At 51.5% G+C, this 17355-nt stretch overlaps 2 protein-coding genes across 3 annotated transcripts; one reads left to right on the top strand and one right to left on the bottom strand.

The window, feature by feature from the left end:
* The first annotated feature begins 8352 nt into the window (after positions 1 to 8352).
* Positions 8353 to 11773, top strand: LOC112884723 (putative receptor-like protein kinase At4g00960). Its single transcript, XM_025950252.1, has 7 exons — positions 8353 to 9204; positions 9816 to 9977; positions 10066 to 10196; positions 10297 to 10507; positions 10600 to 10837; positions 10910 to 11036; positions 11138 to 11773. The coding sequence occupies exons 1-7, from the start codon at positions 8385 to 8387 to the stop codon at positions 11435 to 11437; spliced, it is 1989 nt and encodes a 662-aa protein (XP_025806037.1). The 5' UTR covers positions 8353 to 8384; the 3' UTR covers positions 11438 to 11773.
* An 895-nt stretch (positions 11774 to 12668) lies between these two features.
* Positions 12669 to 15833, bottom strand: LOC112884093 (putative receptor-like protein kinase At4g00960). Of its 2 annotated transcripts, none has more exons than XM_025949417.1 (7): positions 14969 to 15833; positions 14544 to 14675; positions 14307 to 14440; positions 14001 to 14211; positions 13651 to 13888; positions 13418 to 13568; positions 12669 to 13308 (listed from the first exon to the last, which is right to left on the bottom strand). In XM_025949417.1, exons 1-7 carry the CDS (start codon positions 15816 to 15818, stop codon positions 12955 to 12957), a joined length of 2070 nt encoding a protein of 689 aa, XP_025805202.1. In that variant the 5' UTR covers positions 15819 to 15833; the 3' UTR covers positions 12669 to 12954. The 2 variants fall into 2 exon arrangements, with proteins under 2 accessions (XP_025805202.1, XP_025805201.1); XM_025949416.1 differs by having other exon boundaries at positions 14307 to 14437.
* Between the last annotated feature and the right edge of the window lie 1522 nt (positions 15834 to 17355).

Here is a 17355-nt window from a genome sequence, read left to right as displayed (position 1 = left end):
ATTAAATTAGATAGGGTGTGCATCCGCTAATAATTTTTCATGGCATCTCTAATAGACGAAATCTGACCCTGGAATCGGGCGGTTCTCTGACCCTCATTGCTCCACGTCGCCCGTTAGCCTGCAAGCCGTTTGATCTAGCGTTCCAGCGACATCAACCGTTTGATCGTGGTCGGCGCAGGCCTCGCGCCCGTAACCCGTGAACCAGAGCGCTCGCGACGCTCGGCCCCAGCTGCTGCCCGGTCAAGCTATCGTGCTCCGCCCGAGCCGCCACCGCGTCCCCCTGCCCCCTCTGCACCGGCAAGCTCCACCCCAGCCGCCGGCCGGCCATGCCTGCGTGCTCCGCCGGAGCTGCTGCGGCATCCCCGTCAGTGGAGGAGCAGCGGCCCCCGCCCTAGCCCCTGCGCCGATGGGGAAGCGGCAGCACCGCCCCCGCCCGCGCCACTGTCGTCTGCAGCTTCGCAGGCGCGCTGTCCGTGCGGCCGCCTGCCGTGCTCGCGTGGGGACGCGATAGCCGGGAGGGGTGGCATCCCGTGGCCATCAACCAATGGGGGAGCAGCAGTTAGATGTCAGTAGAGTGCGCCGCCGGCGCGGGCAACCATGATGTCCACGTCGGTGAAATATTTTTCACCGTCCGAATCTAACTCTACGGTGTTCCTATTGTCTGCTTGGTCCCCGATGAAAATATCTGACTCGAATCTTCTCGTCTTCTGTCCGACGCCAATTTCACCCCTATGCTCTCTTCCTCCCGCTGCACCTCGGACGCCTCCTCCGGGATTCAGCCTCGCCGCCTCAGGCTATCCCCAGCAAGACTCCCATCCGGCACCGCATCCAGAATTTGCGTACGATATTGCACTGTACACTCACCCAGCAGCGTTCGCATCGCCAACCCTAAAAACCGAACCCCCTCCTCCGACTCCCTTTTCCACACCTTCTCTCTCTTGCTCCCATCTCAACTGTCGCCCCTGCTCTCTCTATCTCTTCGTTCCTCCCCACCTCGCTCTCCCCTGCTCCCATTCGAACTCTCCCCTGCTGCAAGAGCCGAAGGTGCCAGATCTCCGGCGCGCTGGTCGCCTGTTCAGCGCCTTTGCTACGTCCCCGACTCGCCGCGCCCGCTCGCCCGCGCAGCGCCCTGCGCTGCGAGCCGCTCCACTCTAGCCGTCGCCTGCGCCGCGCGCCTGCGCCCGCGCCAGCGCGCGCGCTCGCTCCGCCCGCACAGCGCAGAGGGAGGGAGGCAGCAGAAAATGAGCGCCGCCGGTGGGAGGGAATGGAGAGAGGCGCAGGTGCGGTCCGTGTGTACCTCGGCAGCCGCCAGGCGTGGCGGAGGAGAAATTGGGAGCCGTGCAGCCTGTGGGGGATCAGTGCCGGCGCGGGAAGCAACGGCCGCCTCGCGTCGGGAGGCGGTTGCGGCGTCCGACGGGGAAGCTGCTGGGAGCACGATGCAGAGAAGGATGCGGAACAGCTAGACCCCACCTCGGTTCGTGCGGTGTTATCCTATCGGGAGCCGGTAGCTGCTGGGGATAGCCTCATCCGCTGGCCTCCCCTTCGCGATGCAATGCGAAGTGCCGCACCACCTGGCAGTCGCGCTCCACAACCCCCCCCCCCCCCCCCCGGGGCATCTCTTTCCGCCCTGCCTATGCTGCAAGCTGCAGCGGTGAGCCCCTTCGTGATGCAATGCGAAGTGCTGCACCACCTGGCAGTCGCGCTCCACAACCCGCCCCCCCCCCCGGGGCATCTCTTTCCACCCTGCCTATGCTGCAGGCTGCAGCGGTGAGCAGCGAGCCGTAGGAGGAGCTGCGGGTGGCAGCCATGGGCTCCGTGGCCTTGTACCAACCAGGTTTTAGAAGGTGCAGCTCACAGGTGTGGGCAGCGATGCGCACCGTGGCCTGGTAGCAGCTGGCTTTCAGACGACACGGCTCACCGGCGACAGTGCCGCCTCCGGCATCACTGCCACAACGCGTCGCTCCTCCAGCCCTCGCGTGCCCTGTTAGACTTAGGGCCTGTTTGGCAGGGCTTCAGCTCTGGCTTCTCCCCTAAAAAAGCCAAAGCCCTGCCAAACAGCATTTTATAAAACGGCTTCACCAAAAAAGCCAAAGCCATTTTTGTACTAGAAAGAAGAAGCCAAAAAACGTGGCTTCTCTGGCTTCAGCTCATGTATTTTTTACGAAAACCTCCCCCCACGTCTGCCTTCTTTTCGTTTAGGTCCACGCGTGAGATCGGGCGCCGCACTCCTTCCTACCCACGCCGCCCCCGCCGCTCCCCTGCCGCCGCCGCCTCCCTGCGCCGGGATCCGCCGCCGGGACCTGCCGCGCAACTCCCGCCGCCTGCGGTACCGACGGGCGGCGCCGGTCCCGCCGCCTCCGCTACGGACTGAGCGGCGCCGCTCCCGCTGCCCCCGCCGCCCTCCTACCACCGCCCGCCCCGCCGCCTCCTCGTGCCGCCCCGCCGCCCCTCCTGCAGCTCCCGCCCGCCCCGCCGCCCACCTACCGACGCACGGCCCGCCGCCTCCTCGTGCCGCCGCCGCCGCTCCCCTACCAAAGCCCGCCCCGCCGCCCCCTACCGACGCCGCCAACGCCGCCCCTCCCGACGCCGCCCCCGCCGCCCCTATTGACGCCGCCGGCCCCCTTGCCCCCGCCGCCTACTGCCGCCGCCGCCGGCCCCCCTGCCCCCGCCCCCTACTGACGACGCCGGCCCCCCTGCCCCCGCCCCTACTGACGCTGCCCCCACCGCCAACTACTGCCGCCGCCGGCCCCCTGCCCCCGCCCCCTACTGACGCCGCCCTCGCCGCCCCCTACCGACGCCGCCACCGCCGCCCCCTGCCCCCGCCGCCTCCCCCTACAGGTATGAACTACAAAATATTAATTATTATGTAATAAAAATAATATTGTTTAATAAATATTATTTTTTCATATTTTGTAGGAAAATATTACACTGTTGATGCAAGATATCCAAACCGTCCGGGGTATTTGGCTCCTTATAAAGGACAAAGGTACCATGTTCCAGATTGGAGAAGAGGGCCGGCGCCTAGTGGTGAGCAGGAGCTTTTTAACCATTTACATTCCAGCATCCGCAACGCGGTAGAAAGGACCTTTGGCGTGTGGAAAATGAAGTGGAGAATCCTTCTCAAGATGCCCTCTTATCCACTAGAGAAGCAAATGATGATCACTGCGGCTACCATGTGTTTGCATAATTATATTCGTGAGAACAGTGCAACAGATAAAGATTTCACAAAGTGTGACAGGAATGTTGATTATGTGCCTACTATACCGGAAAGATATGCTAGATATCAACCAGCTCCGAATGCATCGGATGCATCAACTCCACATTCTAGCACTAGAAGCATGGACAAATTTCGTGATGACCTTGCGAGAGCAATTTTTTTGGCTAGATCATCGTAATTTTGTATGATAATATTTGATTTATTATCATGATCTTGTTTACACTATTATAAATTTATTTGTTTAGTTATATTTATTTTTACTCATATTGTGATCTGAAATAGTCATTGTGCCAAAGTATATTAATACAGTCTTGAGAAGAAGAATACATGCATGATAGCTTGTTTGAGTCGTTTAATTGCTAATAGTAAAGGGGTTTATTTGCATAAAAGAGGAGAAGCTGTTTTGTTTTGCCAAACAGTGATACACATTTTGGCTTCACCAAAAAAGCAGCTTCACTGGAAAAGCCGAAGCCGAAGCCGTTTTAGATGAAGCCGAAGCCCTGCCAAACAGGCCCTTAATCTTGTTGTTTACTATTTGTGTGAGTTGTCAGTCGTGTCAGATGTGTGCGTGAATTAGTTAGACTAGTGCAGGCTGTGATCTGCATGTAGGTGCTTGCATGCAGGAGCACTTTGACTAGTTAGCGACATGCAGGTGGAAGTGGCTTGCGTGTAAAGATGGGTGCTGGTTGAGTCGTGCGGCCATAACGTGTGCTTATCTTGCATGTAGATGTATTAGTGGTGATTAGCTTGTGGGTTGCCCGATTCTTACGGCAAGACGTGTAGACCGTGTGAGCCGTGGCCACTAGCTTGTGTGCGTGTGTAAATAGCTGGCCATGTAATCAGTTCAGAGAGCAGTGCAGGAAAAAAAAAGGCACGCCAATCTATGTGTGTGTGATTGTGTTTGTCGTCCAGAGCCAAACAACGTGCGAGTGCTAGCAGTGTGAGTTCCTGTGCCTGATCGAGAATGAGCTGGGCCAACATGCCCGGACCCGCCTAGCCGCCTTCCTCGCAGCGCGCCGCTCCTTCCGGCCTCGTATGCGCCGGCGCCGTCCAACCTTGCCGCTTCGGTGCCTCCGTTCCGATGGTGGGCCCAAGCCACCTCTCTCTTGAGGGTAGAGCTTCCATGGTGTGCTTCTTCTCACTGCATCGTCTCACTATGACAATCACTGTACCAAAAACAGTTCAATTTCATTGGCCATATTTATTTTCGTTGATCCATGGCAAGCCGACGAAAACAACTAAATTAGTTCGTCGGCTTACCCGGGCCGACGAAACTAAGATCATATTTTCGTCAGTTTAATCTAGGCCGACGAAAATAAGTCTAATTTCGTCAGCCCTATTTGAGCGACGCCGCTGCCCCCGCGCCCCGCCGCCGCCCCCACGCCCCCCCCTCCCCTCCGCCCAGCCATCCCCGCGCGCCGCCACCCCCTGCCTTATACTTAAGCGCGGGAGGGAAGAAACATGATAGGTTCAGCATGTTGAATGGCGTTATTGATACAAGTGGTGCTTTGAGTGAGGCGAAGTCTTCTCAATCCTCTCGGAGTTCTTGGGGCTACGAAAGGAAAAGTCGACTGCAGGAGGAGATAAGGCAGCATAGGGAGGCGATGCAGAGACAAGAAGAGTGGGCAAGGCAACAACATGAGTACTTGTAAGGTTTTTTCCTCAGCAACGACAGCTTCAGGTACTATTCAAGTTTGATATTTTTCAAATCGATGTGCACTTTTTATTGCTATAAGATACTTGATCTATTATCGGTTTTTAGGAAATATTAGCGGCTACCCTTGGATCACAATTTAATTTGCCATCTCTTCCTTCGCCTCCTCCACCACCACCGACTTTTGTACCATACATGCATTTACCATCTCCACAAATGGTAATTCTTTCGTATAAGTAGCAATGCTCAAATTTTCTTATATATGTACTATATATATTTAACTTTGTCTATAATCAGGGTTCGACGAGTAGTCATCCTCAAGGAGTTTCTGGCAGCCCGTCCACGCCACCATCGACAACGCATAACATTTCTGGAGGTGACGGTGGCAGCGGATATAATATTACCCCTTATTGATTCGTGCTTTTGGGTTTGGTTGACATATATATGTTATTTAGACTATGGATTTCATGATTGCACTTATGGTATGTATTTCATGATTGCGTGATGATGTATGAATGTTTGCTTATGGATGACGATTTTATGTTAATTAACTGTTATTTGTAATTCTAGAAAACTATTATGCAGCAGATGTTTTTTAAGCAAGCGTCCAGTATTTTTGTCGGCTGGGAAGCCGACGAAACTAACTACTATTATTTTTGTCGGTCTTCGAGACCGATAAAACAAATTGTATCTTTTTCGTCGGCTGTGCTGACCGAATAAAATATGGTGTGTATTTTCGTCGGCTGCCTCGGCCGATGAAAAGAAATATTTTATTTTCATCGATTTTATTCCGTCGGTCTATTTTTGTCGGCCGACCGACAAATATATATATTTTTGGTGGTTTTCTAGCTATTTTTTATGGTTTATGGCCGACGAAATTAAGTGAATGTTCGGTCCTCCTTGGTTAATCGATTGACTCCATTCACCACCCCATCCCCTCTGTACTTGCCTTTGCTGTCGCAGATTCACGTTCTCGCCTCGCACATCCTCTGCTTGGTACGGGAGCTTTGCGCCAGCCAATAGCGGATGTAGCATCGCAGCTCGCCGCCGAGGTTATGCTGCGTTACAGAGGCAAAAGCTCACTAGCAGAGACAGCTCACGGAGAAGGCGGGGGTACGCTACGGCAGTGCAGCTCACCAACGGGGACAACACGGCTCATTGGCGAGGCATGCGATGCAGCAGCTGCCAGCACCAATCGCTGGAGAGCACTATGCGGCAGGCCAGCAGCTGCATCCGCTCCAATTCTACCACCCCCGTTGCTTACAAGTGCCTCGTCCTGTCATCTATGGGGGATGCACACCATGTGTTTGATGATTTGCTTATGAGCTGTGACCTTGTGCCATGGAGCCACACAATGTGTTTGATGGTTTGCCTCTGCAAAACTGGGCAAATAAGGATGCTCAGGTTTCTGCACAAATGAGAATGAAATTGACTACAAATGCAGCTTACAAGGTACTTGCCTTGGCTAAGGTGACGATGAAGCAGTAACTTTAGCAATATAAAAGTACCTTGCACATGATGCTCCTATATATGTCGGTTAAAAGTACTCATATAGATTATTTTAAACTGTTTATCTATAGCTATTTCAATCACACTATATCATATACTTTTACAATTTTCTCCCCACGCCACACTATTAACGTATTCTCATGATCTGTCTCTTTCATTTGAAAACTGAAAGTAAATATGTATATAGTTGATGTTATTTATAGAAGGAAATATTCTACCTTAAATTTTTATATATAGAAGTAAATACTCTTCTTTGTTGGCTGAAAATATAGTGCAAGAGTATATAATCAGCCTCCTTTGCTTTTGTTGAGTTGGCCTAAGAATACCTTTTTTTTACTTTTATTTTATTTGTGACGAGTTATTTCAACAAATTAGATCCCTGTAGAGGCACTGCTTTTGATTTATACATCTATACTCTACCATTTTCATTTGTAAGATTCTGCTTTATCAAAAGCTATTGTGTATGTAGTTTAGCAAAAAGGGAAACAGAATAGGTACATTTGAAGACCTTAATGGCTTTGCTCATCATTTGTCTACGATGTTCAAAAATGAAGCAGAGGTAGAGGAGATTTGAGTGTGATCCTGCTCATTTCTAATACTTCATTTACCGCAAAGCGTCAAATCATGCAACACATCGCGCACAAAGGCGCGCGCCAACCACTAGTTTAATTCAAAGTAAAGTACGCTCTTGCACGTAGATTCAAAAAGAAAGACGATGAATGAAGGCCACTGATGTCACTTTCAGAAACAGGTCTCTCCGCCTCACCCCAACGACCAACACAGATGACCTTACGTTCCGTACTTCCGTATCATCACCGCCGCCTGCTCAGACAACATGAACTACACGCGTGGCGGTGCGTTCCAAGCCAACCTCAACGCGACCCTCTCCTCCCTCCCGGCGTCCTCTCTCTTCTCCTCACTCAAAGGTGGTCTTCTCGGGCTCCAAAAATGACATCGATTTTGTATAGATGCTATACTAAGTGCACCTCCATTTACCTATGAACCGGCATCACAACCATTATAGATTTGAAATGAAAAATCTCCTTTCATTCTTCTCCTAATGTTATTTTTAGACTTTCAGTTAAGGTGTTTGGCCTCAAGATGGTTTTTCTAACATCCAAGAAAATCACTAAAATTTCATGAATTGAATAATAGTATTTTACCAACATAATTCCTAGCACATATCCTACAGTGACAATTCAAGTTTCTTCATAAGGCATGTGTTTAAATTAATTTTTTAACTTGAAATCAAATTCAAATGCATGCAGACAATGCTCAAAAAAATTAAATAGACTAGATTATATCCTCATGGATATTTTGGATTTTGAGTCGTCCTTCCAGGTCGGCTCTTGGGAACTCAATAGAAGGCTATGCCAGCAATGTCCACACGTCGGATGCTTTTTTTCTTTGTCTTTTCTATTTGATTTGTGTGTCCAGGAACAACTTTGGTTTTGAATTTTCTCGAATTTCATCTGCAATTGTTTTATGTAATTTTCATTGATTTTTTGTCTCAAAATTTGTGTTTTTATTTTTCAAAATTTTGTTTCAGAATTTTTGCTTGTTTTTTGTTATCTTACATTCTGATTATATAGTTGTTTTTAAAAAATTTATATAATATCTCGTATTAATTTATATGTTTATTTATATAATTTTGTTACACAAATTAGTTTGTATGAATTTTGTTTTATGGAAAAAATGCTGACTCCAATGGAAAATGGAAATTTTGTCTGTTTACATTCTTGCAGATTGTTTTACCTGAAATAAAATTTTCGTATTGTACTTTTTTATATTTTTAATAGGAAATTTCATACAGCCCTCATGTGTGGTCCTCCAGGCAGTCCTCGCGGGCTGCGTGTGGTCCCGTGAGACCTGCGCGTGCCGACTTGGCCACTTGCTAGGAAGCAAGGAAGCAGCCCTGCATCCTCTAAAGAGCAAGGAAGCAGCCCTGCATGAGCACTAGAGTACCGTATGTGCAGCAGCAGGCAGCAGCCTTCCCGAGCAGCCATGCAAGGTCTCCTCCCACTAATTCTCCTGCTCCTCCCCGCGACAGCCAATGCCGACGTCCTTAGGTTCTACATCACCGCCACCTGCTCGGTCAGCATGAACTACACGAGCGGCAGCGCGTTCCAGGCCAACCTCAACGCGACCCTCTCCTCCCTCCCCGCCGCCGCCGCCGCGTCCACCGGGTTCGCCAAGAACGTCACCGGCGCCGCGCCCGACGGGGTGTACGGCCTCGCGCAGTGCCGCGGCGACATCAGCGCGCCGGACTGCCGCTCGTGCCTCAACGACTCGGCGCGCGAGATGGCAAGCGTGTGCCCAGGCCAGAAGCGCGGCATGCTCATCTACGAAGGCTGCCTGCTGCGCTACTCCAACACGAGCTTCTTCGGCGTCCCCTCCGTGTCGGACCCTATCCGCGAGGTGGCGAACCCCGAGAACGTGACGCAGCCGGAGCAGTTCATGCGGCTGCTCAGCGCGCTGGTGGGCAACCTCACCAGGAAGGCCGCCCACGGGTCCCCGCGCATGTTCGCGGCCGGCGCCGTCCAGTACACGAGCTTCGTGACGCTCTACGGCCTGGCCCAGTGCACGCAGGACACGAGCCCGGACAACTGCGGCCTGTGCCTCGCCATACTGGTCGATGCGATCCCCAAGTGCTGCTACGGGAGGAAGGGCGGCCGGGTCTTCTCCGAGGTCTGCCAGCTCCGGTTCGAGATTTACCCGTTCTACAACGCCCAGGGCGCCCAGGCGGCCATGTCGCCGGCGCCGGCGCTGGCGCCAGGCGGTGTGCCAGTCAACGGCAGCGAACTCTCCGGCCCACGAAACACCGGTAGGCAATCCAACGTCTCGTGCCCCTTCTCCGACGCTTGCGCTAGCTTTTTCAAACCGAACGCGTTTATTTAGTGGGAGTAGTAGACCAGTCGATCAACGCTGGTGTTGTGACTTCGACCAAAGGAGTCCGTACTCCACGTCAACGGTCAAGAATTCGGCATCATCACATGATCTATTATTCACTGCTGAGGGTCTTGAATTGGCTAACGTTAAGTGCTATATTAGCACCCATACTTTTATTAAAAATTTTAAGCCTTGGCTAAATTTTAGCTCACCCCATTAGCAGTTTTAGGCATTAGCACTTAAAATACATATATGGAGCTGGACTAAAAATTTCTTGGTTTGATTTAATTTATATTATGTGTAATGAGTGACATCTAATTGGAGTTGCTAAGTAGAATACAGTTCGTTTCGATTTATTGTCTTACCGTAATTTGAATGAATAATGGTGGACCTTCATCCAAATTTATGGGATGTGCCTTTTCATATAGTAGTGAATTTTCATATGCATGCTGTTATTTGTTAAAAGCATGGTGTTTTCAGAAGTACAGTTCAAAAAGATGAGTTCTCTTGGTGATGGCTGTAACAGTTTCTGTTCTGAATTTTCAGCTAGGACAGACGTTGCAGGAAGTAGAGGCATAGTCAGGACAGCACTTATTATTGTCTCAATTCTTGCTGCTGTCACGACGCTGCTGCTGCTGCTGATTGTTGCTGCCTATGTCTGCAAGAAGAGCAGAAAACCACACATGCTTGTGCAGTTAGCTAGCGACGGTAAGTTGCAGAAACATTGTTAGCGTATCACATGAACGTTGTGCTGCAACCTTCAAGCTTGACACTCTATTAGTTTTCTCGTCACCAGGACATGGGGATAAAGAAGAAATGAGAGGTTCAGAGCCTCTCATGTACGACTTGAGTACTCTGCGAGCTGCAACTGACAACTTTTCAGAAGAAAATAAGCTCGGGGAAGGAGGCTTTGGACCTGTCTACAGAGTAATTTTTAAATCATTGGGCCCGAAAATTAATGTACAATAATGGTCTGTTTTTCAAAAGCACACAAAATGTCTGATGATCTGATCTCAATGTTCTTCAGGGCACGCTGCAATACGGGCAGTACATTGCAGTGAAGAGGTTGTCAGCAACTTCGCAGCAAGGGCAGGTGGAGATGAAGAACGAGGTCGTCCTGGTTGCAAAGCTCCAGCACAAGAACTTGGTGCGCCTGCTCGGCTGCTGCATCGAGGAAGATGAGAAGCTCCTTGTCTACGAGTTCCTCGCCAACAAGAGCCTCGACAAAATCCTTTTCGGTGATTGAATCAAGTGGCCATAAATCCTTTCATGTCAGGACACTCGGTCGATCATCTTGTTTACTGAGTGAAGTAAACTCGACTGCTTCCAGATCCTACAAGGCAACATGAGCTAAGCTGGGCCCAGAGGTTCAAGATCATCGAGGGAATTGGCCGAGGGCTTCTCTACCTTCACGAGGACTCGAGGCTAACCGTCATCCACCGCGATCTCAAGGCAGGCAACATCTTGCTTGACGCGGACATGAACCCTAAGATCTCCGACTTCGGCTTGGCGAAGCTGTTCGACATCGACCTAAGCGTAGCAAACACAAGCCGCATCGCTGGCACATAGTAAGTTGTGCGTGTCTTGCTAACTTGCCGGCTGACGAAGACTTGCTAACTTCCCGTGTCTTGGAGATGCAGTGGATACATGGCGCCGGAGTACGCTGTGCGCGGCTCCTTCTCTACCAAGTCAGACGTTTACAGCTACGGCGTGCTCGTCCTGGAGATTGTCACCGGCCGGCGACCTTCCGAAAATCTCATAAAATTTGTAAGTTGCAACCTCTGAACTAGAAGCTTACTGCTTGCAAATCTGGAACGCATTGGAGAACCGATTCTGGAATTCTGTCCACTGATGGCCGGCACGGGCAGGTTTGGGGGCACTGGAGCCGCGGGAGCTTGCCGCAGCTGCCCGAGGGGTTCCCGGCCGACGGGCCAGGGCCGCAGGAGATCCTGCGGTGCGTCCACGTCGGGCTGCTCTGCGTGCAGGAGGACCCGCACCTCCGGCCCAGCATGGCGTCCGTCGTCGTCATGCTCAACAGCCGCTCCATCACGCTGCCGGTCCCCGCCGAGCCGGGGTTCATGACCCCCGGCAAGTGGCCGAGGGCGCCTGCTCATTCCCAGGAGCCGTCGATCAACGAAGGCTCCGTCTCGGACTTGGAACCTCGTTGATGGGACAGCATGGAGGACGACGTTGAATGACCGCTGCTTTTCCGAATGATGGAATTACAGGAGTGGAAGGCATGCAAAGTATGCACATTTGAACTATACAAGGTGATTAGTTGTTTTGTCGGAAATCTTGAATCAGATGGATCGAACATGAACAAAATAATGTAAAATGCTTGGTGGTAGCTTGGTCAGATAAGAAGTCAGATAGCAACTTTTTTTTTGAAAAATAAGTCATAACAACTTAAGTTCGTCCCATTCTTCTGGGCTTGCGTTTTCTTTTCTTCTTCTTTTTTTTTGGGAAACCTGGGCTTTGCTTTTTGACTTCACAAAACAAAACCACTTCTGTTTGTATTGATCGGCGGGCATCCATCTGCACTATCGCCACAAGCACAAAAATGGTTGTTCAAGCTCACGAGGTCCTAAGCATGATGTACTTCACTTCAAAGAAAAAGGAACACCATAAAACGAGATCCATCCGGATTTGAGTCCTTGATGAGACGTGGGTGCTTAAATTTATTCCAGGATTTCACTGGCGATCTTTAGTCTTTTAAAGATGCTCATAAGGTAGGATTGCGTGTGTATTCTTGAGGTGAGTGTGAAAACATTTGCGCTTGTACTTTGTTTAAAGAAAGAAAAATAAATACAAATTTGCATGTTTTGGAGTAATTTTACGGAGCGCATATTCAATAAATTGAGCATGATATGATGTTTCTTTACTCAATATACGTCAGAACATTATCAATTGTGCAGACTAAACGATGATCATGTTTTTTGTATGTGTCTTTTCAACATCATGTAATATCATTATAAAACCAAAGTTTGTTGAAATACAATAAACGATGGCAAATCCAACAGGAAACATGGACCGATTCAACCAATGTTTACCTGCGTCACGTAGATTGCTTGAAAATTCCAAGAATTGGCATTTTCGTGAATGAGCTTGGCATCTTATCCGTTATCATTTGCCGATTGGCCCCTTGTGCGCGACTGTCTAAATGGCGGGATGGCGGGCTGACTAATGTGGTAGGAAAAGGAAACCATCCTTCAAAAATGAGTAGAACTTGCAGCAATTTTCCTTTTGTATATGTTTCTCTTGTACTCTGTTTTTGTCTCATCCTAAGTCAAAACTTTGTCATGTTGATTAAATTTATACGAAAGTATATCAAAATTTATGGCACCAAATTAGTATCAATCAATGAATCATGAAATATATTTTCATGGTTTATTCGTCTCAAATAAGTTATTCGGTGTTATACATGTGAATATTGTTTATAAATTTAATTAAAAGTTGAGATCGTTTGAAAATATGTATATCTTGACACTGAAAATGCCAAATAAAACTTCCGACTGACTGCACCCAATAAAGCACCTTCGACAGTACAGATATGAACGCATACTACGCCGGTATTCAAAAGGAGGAGACGCAAAATGAAAAAAACAATCAATCACAAAGCATCGTTGCCGTCCATTGCTTGATCGTCGCCGTCCATATGCTGATTGATACCGACAAGTGTATAGCATCAACGGGGCTGCAAGTCAGACACGGTAACTTCGTTGATGGACGGCTCCCGAGCTGCCACTGCCACCATGGGCCCCTCGCGATCCAAGCTGCTCCTCCCCCGCCGGTTGGCTGCTGCGACTGTGACCGCACGGCCGGGGAGCGCGTACGCCGGCACGGTGGGCGCCGGCAGCGTGATGGAGCGGCTGTTGAGCATGACGACGACGGACGCCATCCCGGGCCGGAGCTGCGGGTCCTCCTGCACGCAGAGCAGGCCGACGTGGACGCACCTCAGGACCTCCTGCGGCCGCCGCCCCTCGGCAAGGCAGCCGTCGAGCAGCTCCCGCACGCTCCCGCGGCTCCAGTGCCTCCAGACCTGCGCGCGTCCGGTGCACGACACGAGTTAACACCACGTGGCGTACACTTGCAAATGGTCAGGTTACTCGTGCTGCTTGGATGGATCTGAGGTTTGTTTCAGCTCTCACATAGGTAAGCAGATCTTCAGAAGGCCCTGAATCCTGGGTGAAGGTGTTGCGCCGGCCGGTGACGATCTCCAGGACGAGGACGCCGTAGCTGAAAACGTCGGATTTCGCCGAGAAGATGCCGTGCAGGGCGTACTCCGGCGCCATGTACCCGCTGCATTTTCCAAAGGCACGGCGTGTCAGGAAGCACAGATGGGTGGTACAGTATTTCACTTGGTGCCCGGCGGCGAGCTTACTAAGTTCCGGCGATGCGGCTGGTGTTTCCCACGCTGGAGTCGATGCTGAACAGCTTCGCCAGGCCGAAGTCGGAGATCTTGGGGTTCATGTCCGCGTCCAGCAAGATGTTGCTCGCCTTGAGATCGCGGTGGATGATGGTCAGCCTCGAGTCCTCGTGGAGGTACAGGAGCCCTCGGCCGATCCCCTGGATGATCTTGTGCCTCTGCCCCCAGCTCAGCTCATGCTGCCGTGCAGGATCTGCGAGTTCAGCTCAGCTCAGCTCAGCGCTCACCCCAATTAGCAATAAGCGAAATTGCCAGTGATCTTGAAGTGAAATAACAATAGGATTTTGTGAACTGTGAAGTGTTACCGAAAAGGATCTTGTCGAGGCTGTTATTGCTGAGGAACTCGTAGACGAGGAGCCTCTCGTGCTCCTCGATGCAGCAGCCGAGCAGGCGCACCAGGTTCCTGTGCTGCAGCTTCGCAACCAGGACCACCTCGTTCTTCATTTCCACCTGCCCTTGCTGCGAAGTTGCTGACAACCTCTTCACTGCAATGTACTGCCCGTTTTGCAGCGTGCCCTGAAGAACATTGAGGTCAGACCGTCAGTGTGTTATGCGAAAGATTATCAGGCTAGTCAGAATAACTTTCAGGTTGCAGGCTTAAAGTTCGTTACTTTGTAGACTGGCCCAAACCCGCCTTCGCCGAGCTTGTTTTCTTCTGAGAAGTTACCGGTGGCAGCTCGTAGCGTGCCCAAATCATATAGCAGAGACTCTGAGGTTCCCATTTCTTCGTCATCTCCATGTCCTCCTTGTAACAGAACACAAAAAAAAATCAAGCCTTATTGCTCGGGGAAAAAACCCTCAAGCCTGAACATTTCACTACGGTAGACTGAAGTTGTTTAAGCACTTACTGGTGCTTGCAACCTGCACATGCTCGCGTGGTTTTCTGTTCCTCTTGCAGAGATATGCAGCGATTAGCACGAGCAGCACGACAGCAACAGGAATTGACACGAGAAGACTTGTCCTGACCGTGCGATTACTCCCTGCACAGACGTCAAACGGCATCGTTTTTGTCGCCGTCGAAAATTCAGAATAGAAGCCATTTCATACTTTTTGACGAGATCAGTCATCTTCCCAACTCTGAAATCAACTACTATGCTACTAAAAAGCGAGACGTTTTGTAACAGCCTTTTTGGCCCAGTCAAGACGCCAGCGAGTGTTTTCTGGCACGGGTTCAACGAAGCGACAGCAGCGGAGTTGGAAGCCAGCAAGTGTCAACTATCAAGCGCGTAAGGAAAGTGACTGGACTACAGGAGATGGAAGACCTTGGACTCACCGTTGCTTCCTGGGCCCGAGTGATCGCTGCCGTTGACGGACCCGCCTCCCGGGGCCGGCGCCGGCGCCGGCGACATCGCTGCCTCGGCGGCCTGGGCGTTGTAGAACGGGTACACCTCGAACCGGATGGAGCAGGTCCGGGTGATGACCCGGCCGCCCTGCTTCCCCTCGCAGCAGTTGGGGATGAACGCGACGGCGCTGGAGAGGCAGAGGTTGCAGTCGTCGGCGGCGACGTCCCGCGTGCACTGCGCCATGCCGTAGATGTTCACGAAGGGCGTGAGGCCGGTCTCGCCGGCCGCGAACATACGCGGGGACGCGTACGCCGCCCTCGCCGTGAGGTTGCGCATCAACTCGCCGAGAAGCGACCTGAACTCCTCCGGCTGCGTCGTGTTCTGCGGGTTCCACATCGCGACCCTGACGGACGCGTCGGCGGCGCCGAAGAAGCTCGCGTTGGAGTGCCGCAGCAGGCAGCCGTCGTAGATGAGCATGGCGCTCTTCTGGCCGGGGCACCTGGCGGCCATGTCCCGCGCCGAGCCGTCGAGGCACGCGCGGCAGTCCGACGCGTTGAGGTCGGCGCGGCACTGCGCGATACCGTACGCTTGGCTCCCGGGCGCGGAGCCCGTGACGTTCTTGGCGAACCCGTAGGACGCGACCGCGGCGGCCGGGAGGGAGGAGAGGAGCGCGTCGAGGTTGCCCTCGAACGCGCCGCCGCGCGTGTAGTTCGTGTTGGTCGGGCAGTCGGTGAACCATAGGTCGGCGGCGTTGGTTGTTGCGGCGAGGAGGGAGGAGCAGAAGAGGAGGATGGGGAGAAGGCTGGACATGGCTGCCGGTCCCGTGGTAGGTGGCTGCATTGCCACGCTGCAGGAAGCTCGCTATGTTTTTGTAACGCGCTCTGCTTTCGACGTCCTCTATATCCTTGTGTTTGCACTGAGCGTTGACCGATCGAGACACCGAGGAGAGGAAGTTTAGGCTCCGTTTGAATATTGGATCGTGGTTTTTTTAAAAACATGAAGATCTAGCTTTTCAAATCTTAGCCCAAATTGTTACAATCCCAGAAGTTGTCACCTCATAGCATTTTTATCAGTTTGTGCATTATTGCAAAAGGGACCAAATTGCTAGTTAGAAGTTTACAGTAAATCACCCAAAACATCTCCCTAATTTTTACGATCCCGATTTTAACAATTCATAAACTATAAGCCAAAAACTTCATGATAATATCTAGATGATCTAAACATAACCTTAGACGAGATCCAAACCAAAAGGAAAAAAGAATTATTTGGTAGTTCGATGTTAGCATGGCCCAACGGGCTGTTATGGGCCGTACCAGCTAGACAACTTTTCCATGGACCGGCATAAAATCTGGAGCCTCGTCTAGCAGGCCCGTAGCCCGTTCCCTGTTTCTCGGCGTCCCGAATTCCGTGTGCGACTTATCTCGATGGAGCTGTGATGACAAATGGACCATTGTGGTTTGTGGAGACAACCCCCCAACGTCAACCTTCAAAAATCCAGACGTTTGCGCACGCAGGACCTTCTAGAAAGCCATGTCAAGTTTTCTATTCTCACCTCGTGCCGCCCCAGCCTATCATAGAAGCAGCCGCCCATCCCGGTACACGTAAACACGTCGAGAAGCCGGCGACCACCTGACGATCGGCGTTTGGGTCTTCAGAGTTCAGAGGCAGGCGAAATCCAACGCCAAGCACTGGCTGAGCCATCTAACGGCTAGCTGCTGCTCTGTTGATTCCAATGAGCTCGGTCACGCTGTCTAGAAAGCAGAAACCGTGTACCCCTGTCCTCTCTGACACGCCACTGGACGCGCCAAGTGCTACTACCATGTCTGCAGTGCACGCACAGTGTGGGCGGGTAGTTGGTTGGTCTTTGTACGTCGCCGTCAAGGCTAAACCTAGTACAGCAACTGTAGACGTCCGGGTTACACAGCCTGACGCCTCGATCAACAGCTACGCTCTGCCAACCGTCTTTAAGTGCCCCTCCTACAATGTAATTAGCTCCCAGCGAAGCGTAACATCACCACGTCGTTGTAGGCTGCGGGCTGCAGGGGTTTGATCCCGTGACCCCGTTCACCTTAATTAGCCCTGCGCTTTGCCGCTACACGTACCCGCAGACTGCAGTGCAGGCATCCTCACCTTTGGAACCAAACAAAATGGCCCGGCAAAATATTTGAACAAAGAAGGGAGATGACAGTGATCAGCTGCCTGAGAAACACGCTCGTCACGGTCGACGGTTCACAGCCATTGGACCTGGATCCGACCACTCCTTTTTCCGCTGCTGGACCGGCTGTCGACCCGTCGACGATGATCTCGCCGGCGTTGTTCCAACTGGCGTCGGTAATTAAAGGTGACTGGAAATAGTGCAATATGGATAAAAAAATTA

This window comes from Panicum hallii, chromosome 3 (genome assembly GCF_002211085.1).
Source record: "Panicum hallii strain FIL2 chromosome 3, PHallii_v3.1, whole genome shotgun sequence".
NCBI lineage: Eukaryota > Viridiplantae > Streptophyta > Magnoliopsida > Poales > Poaceae > Panicum > Panicum hallii.
The sequence above is the reverse complement of the archived record's forward strand: the minus strand, read 5'-3'. Positions and strand labels throughout refer to the sequence as shown.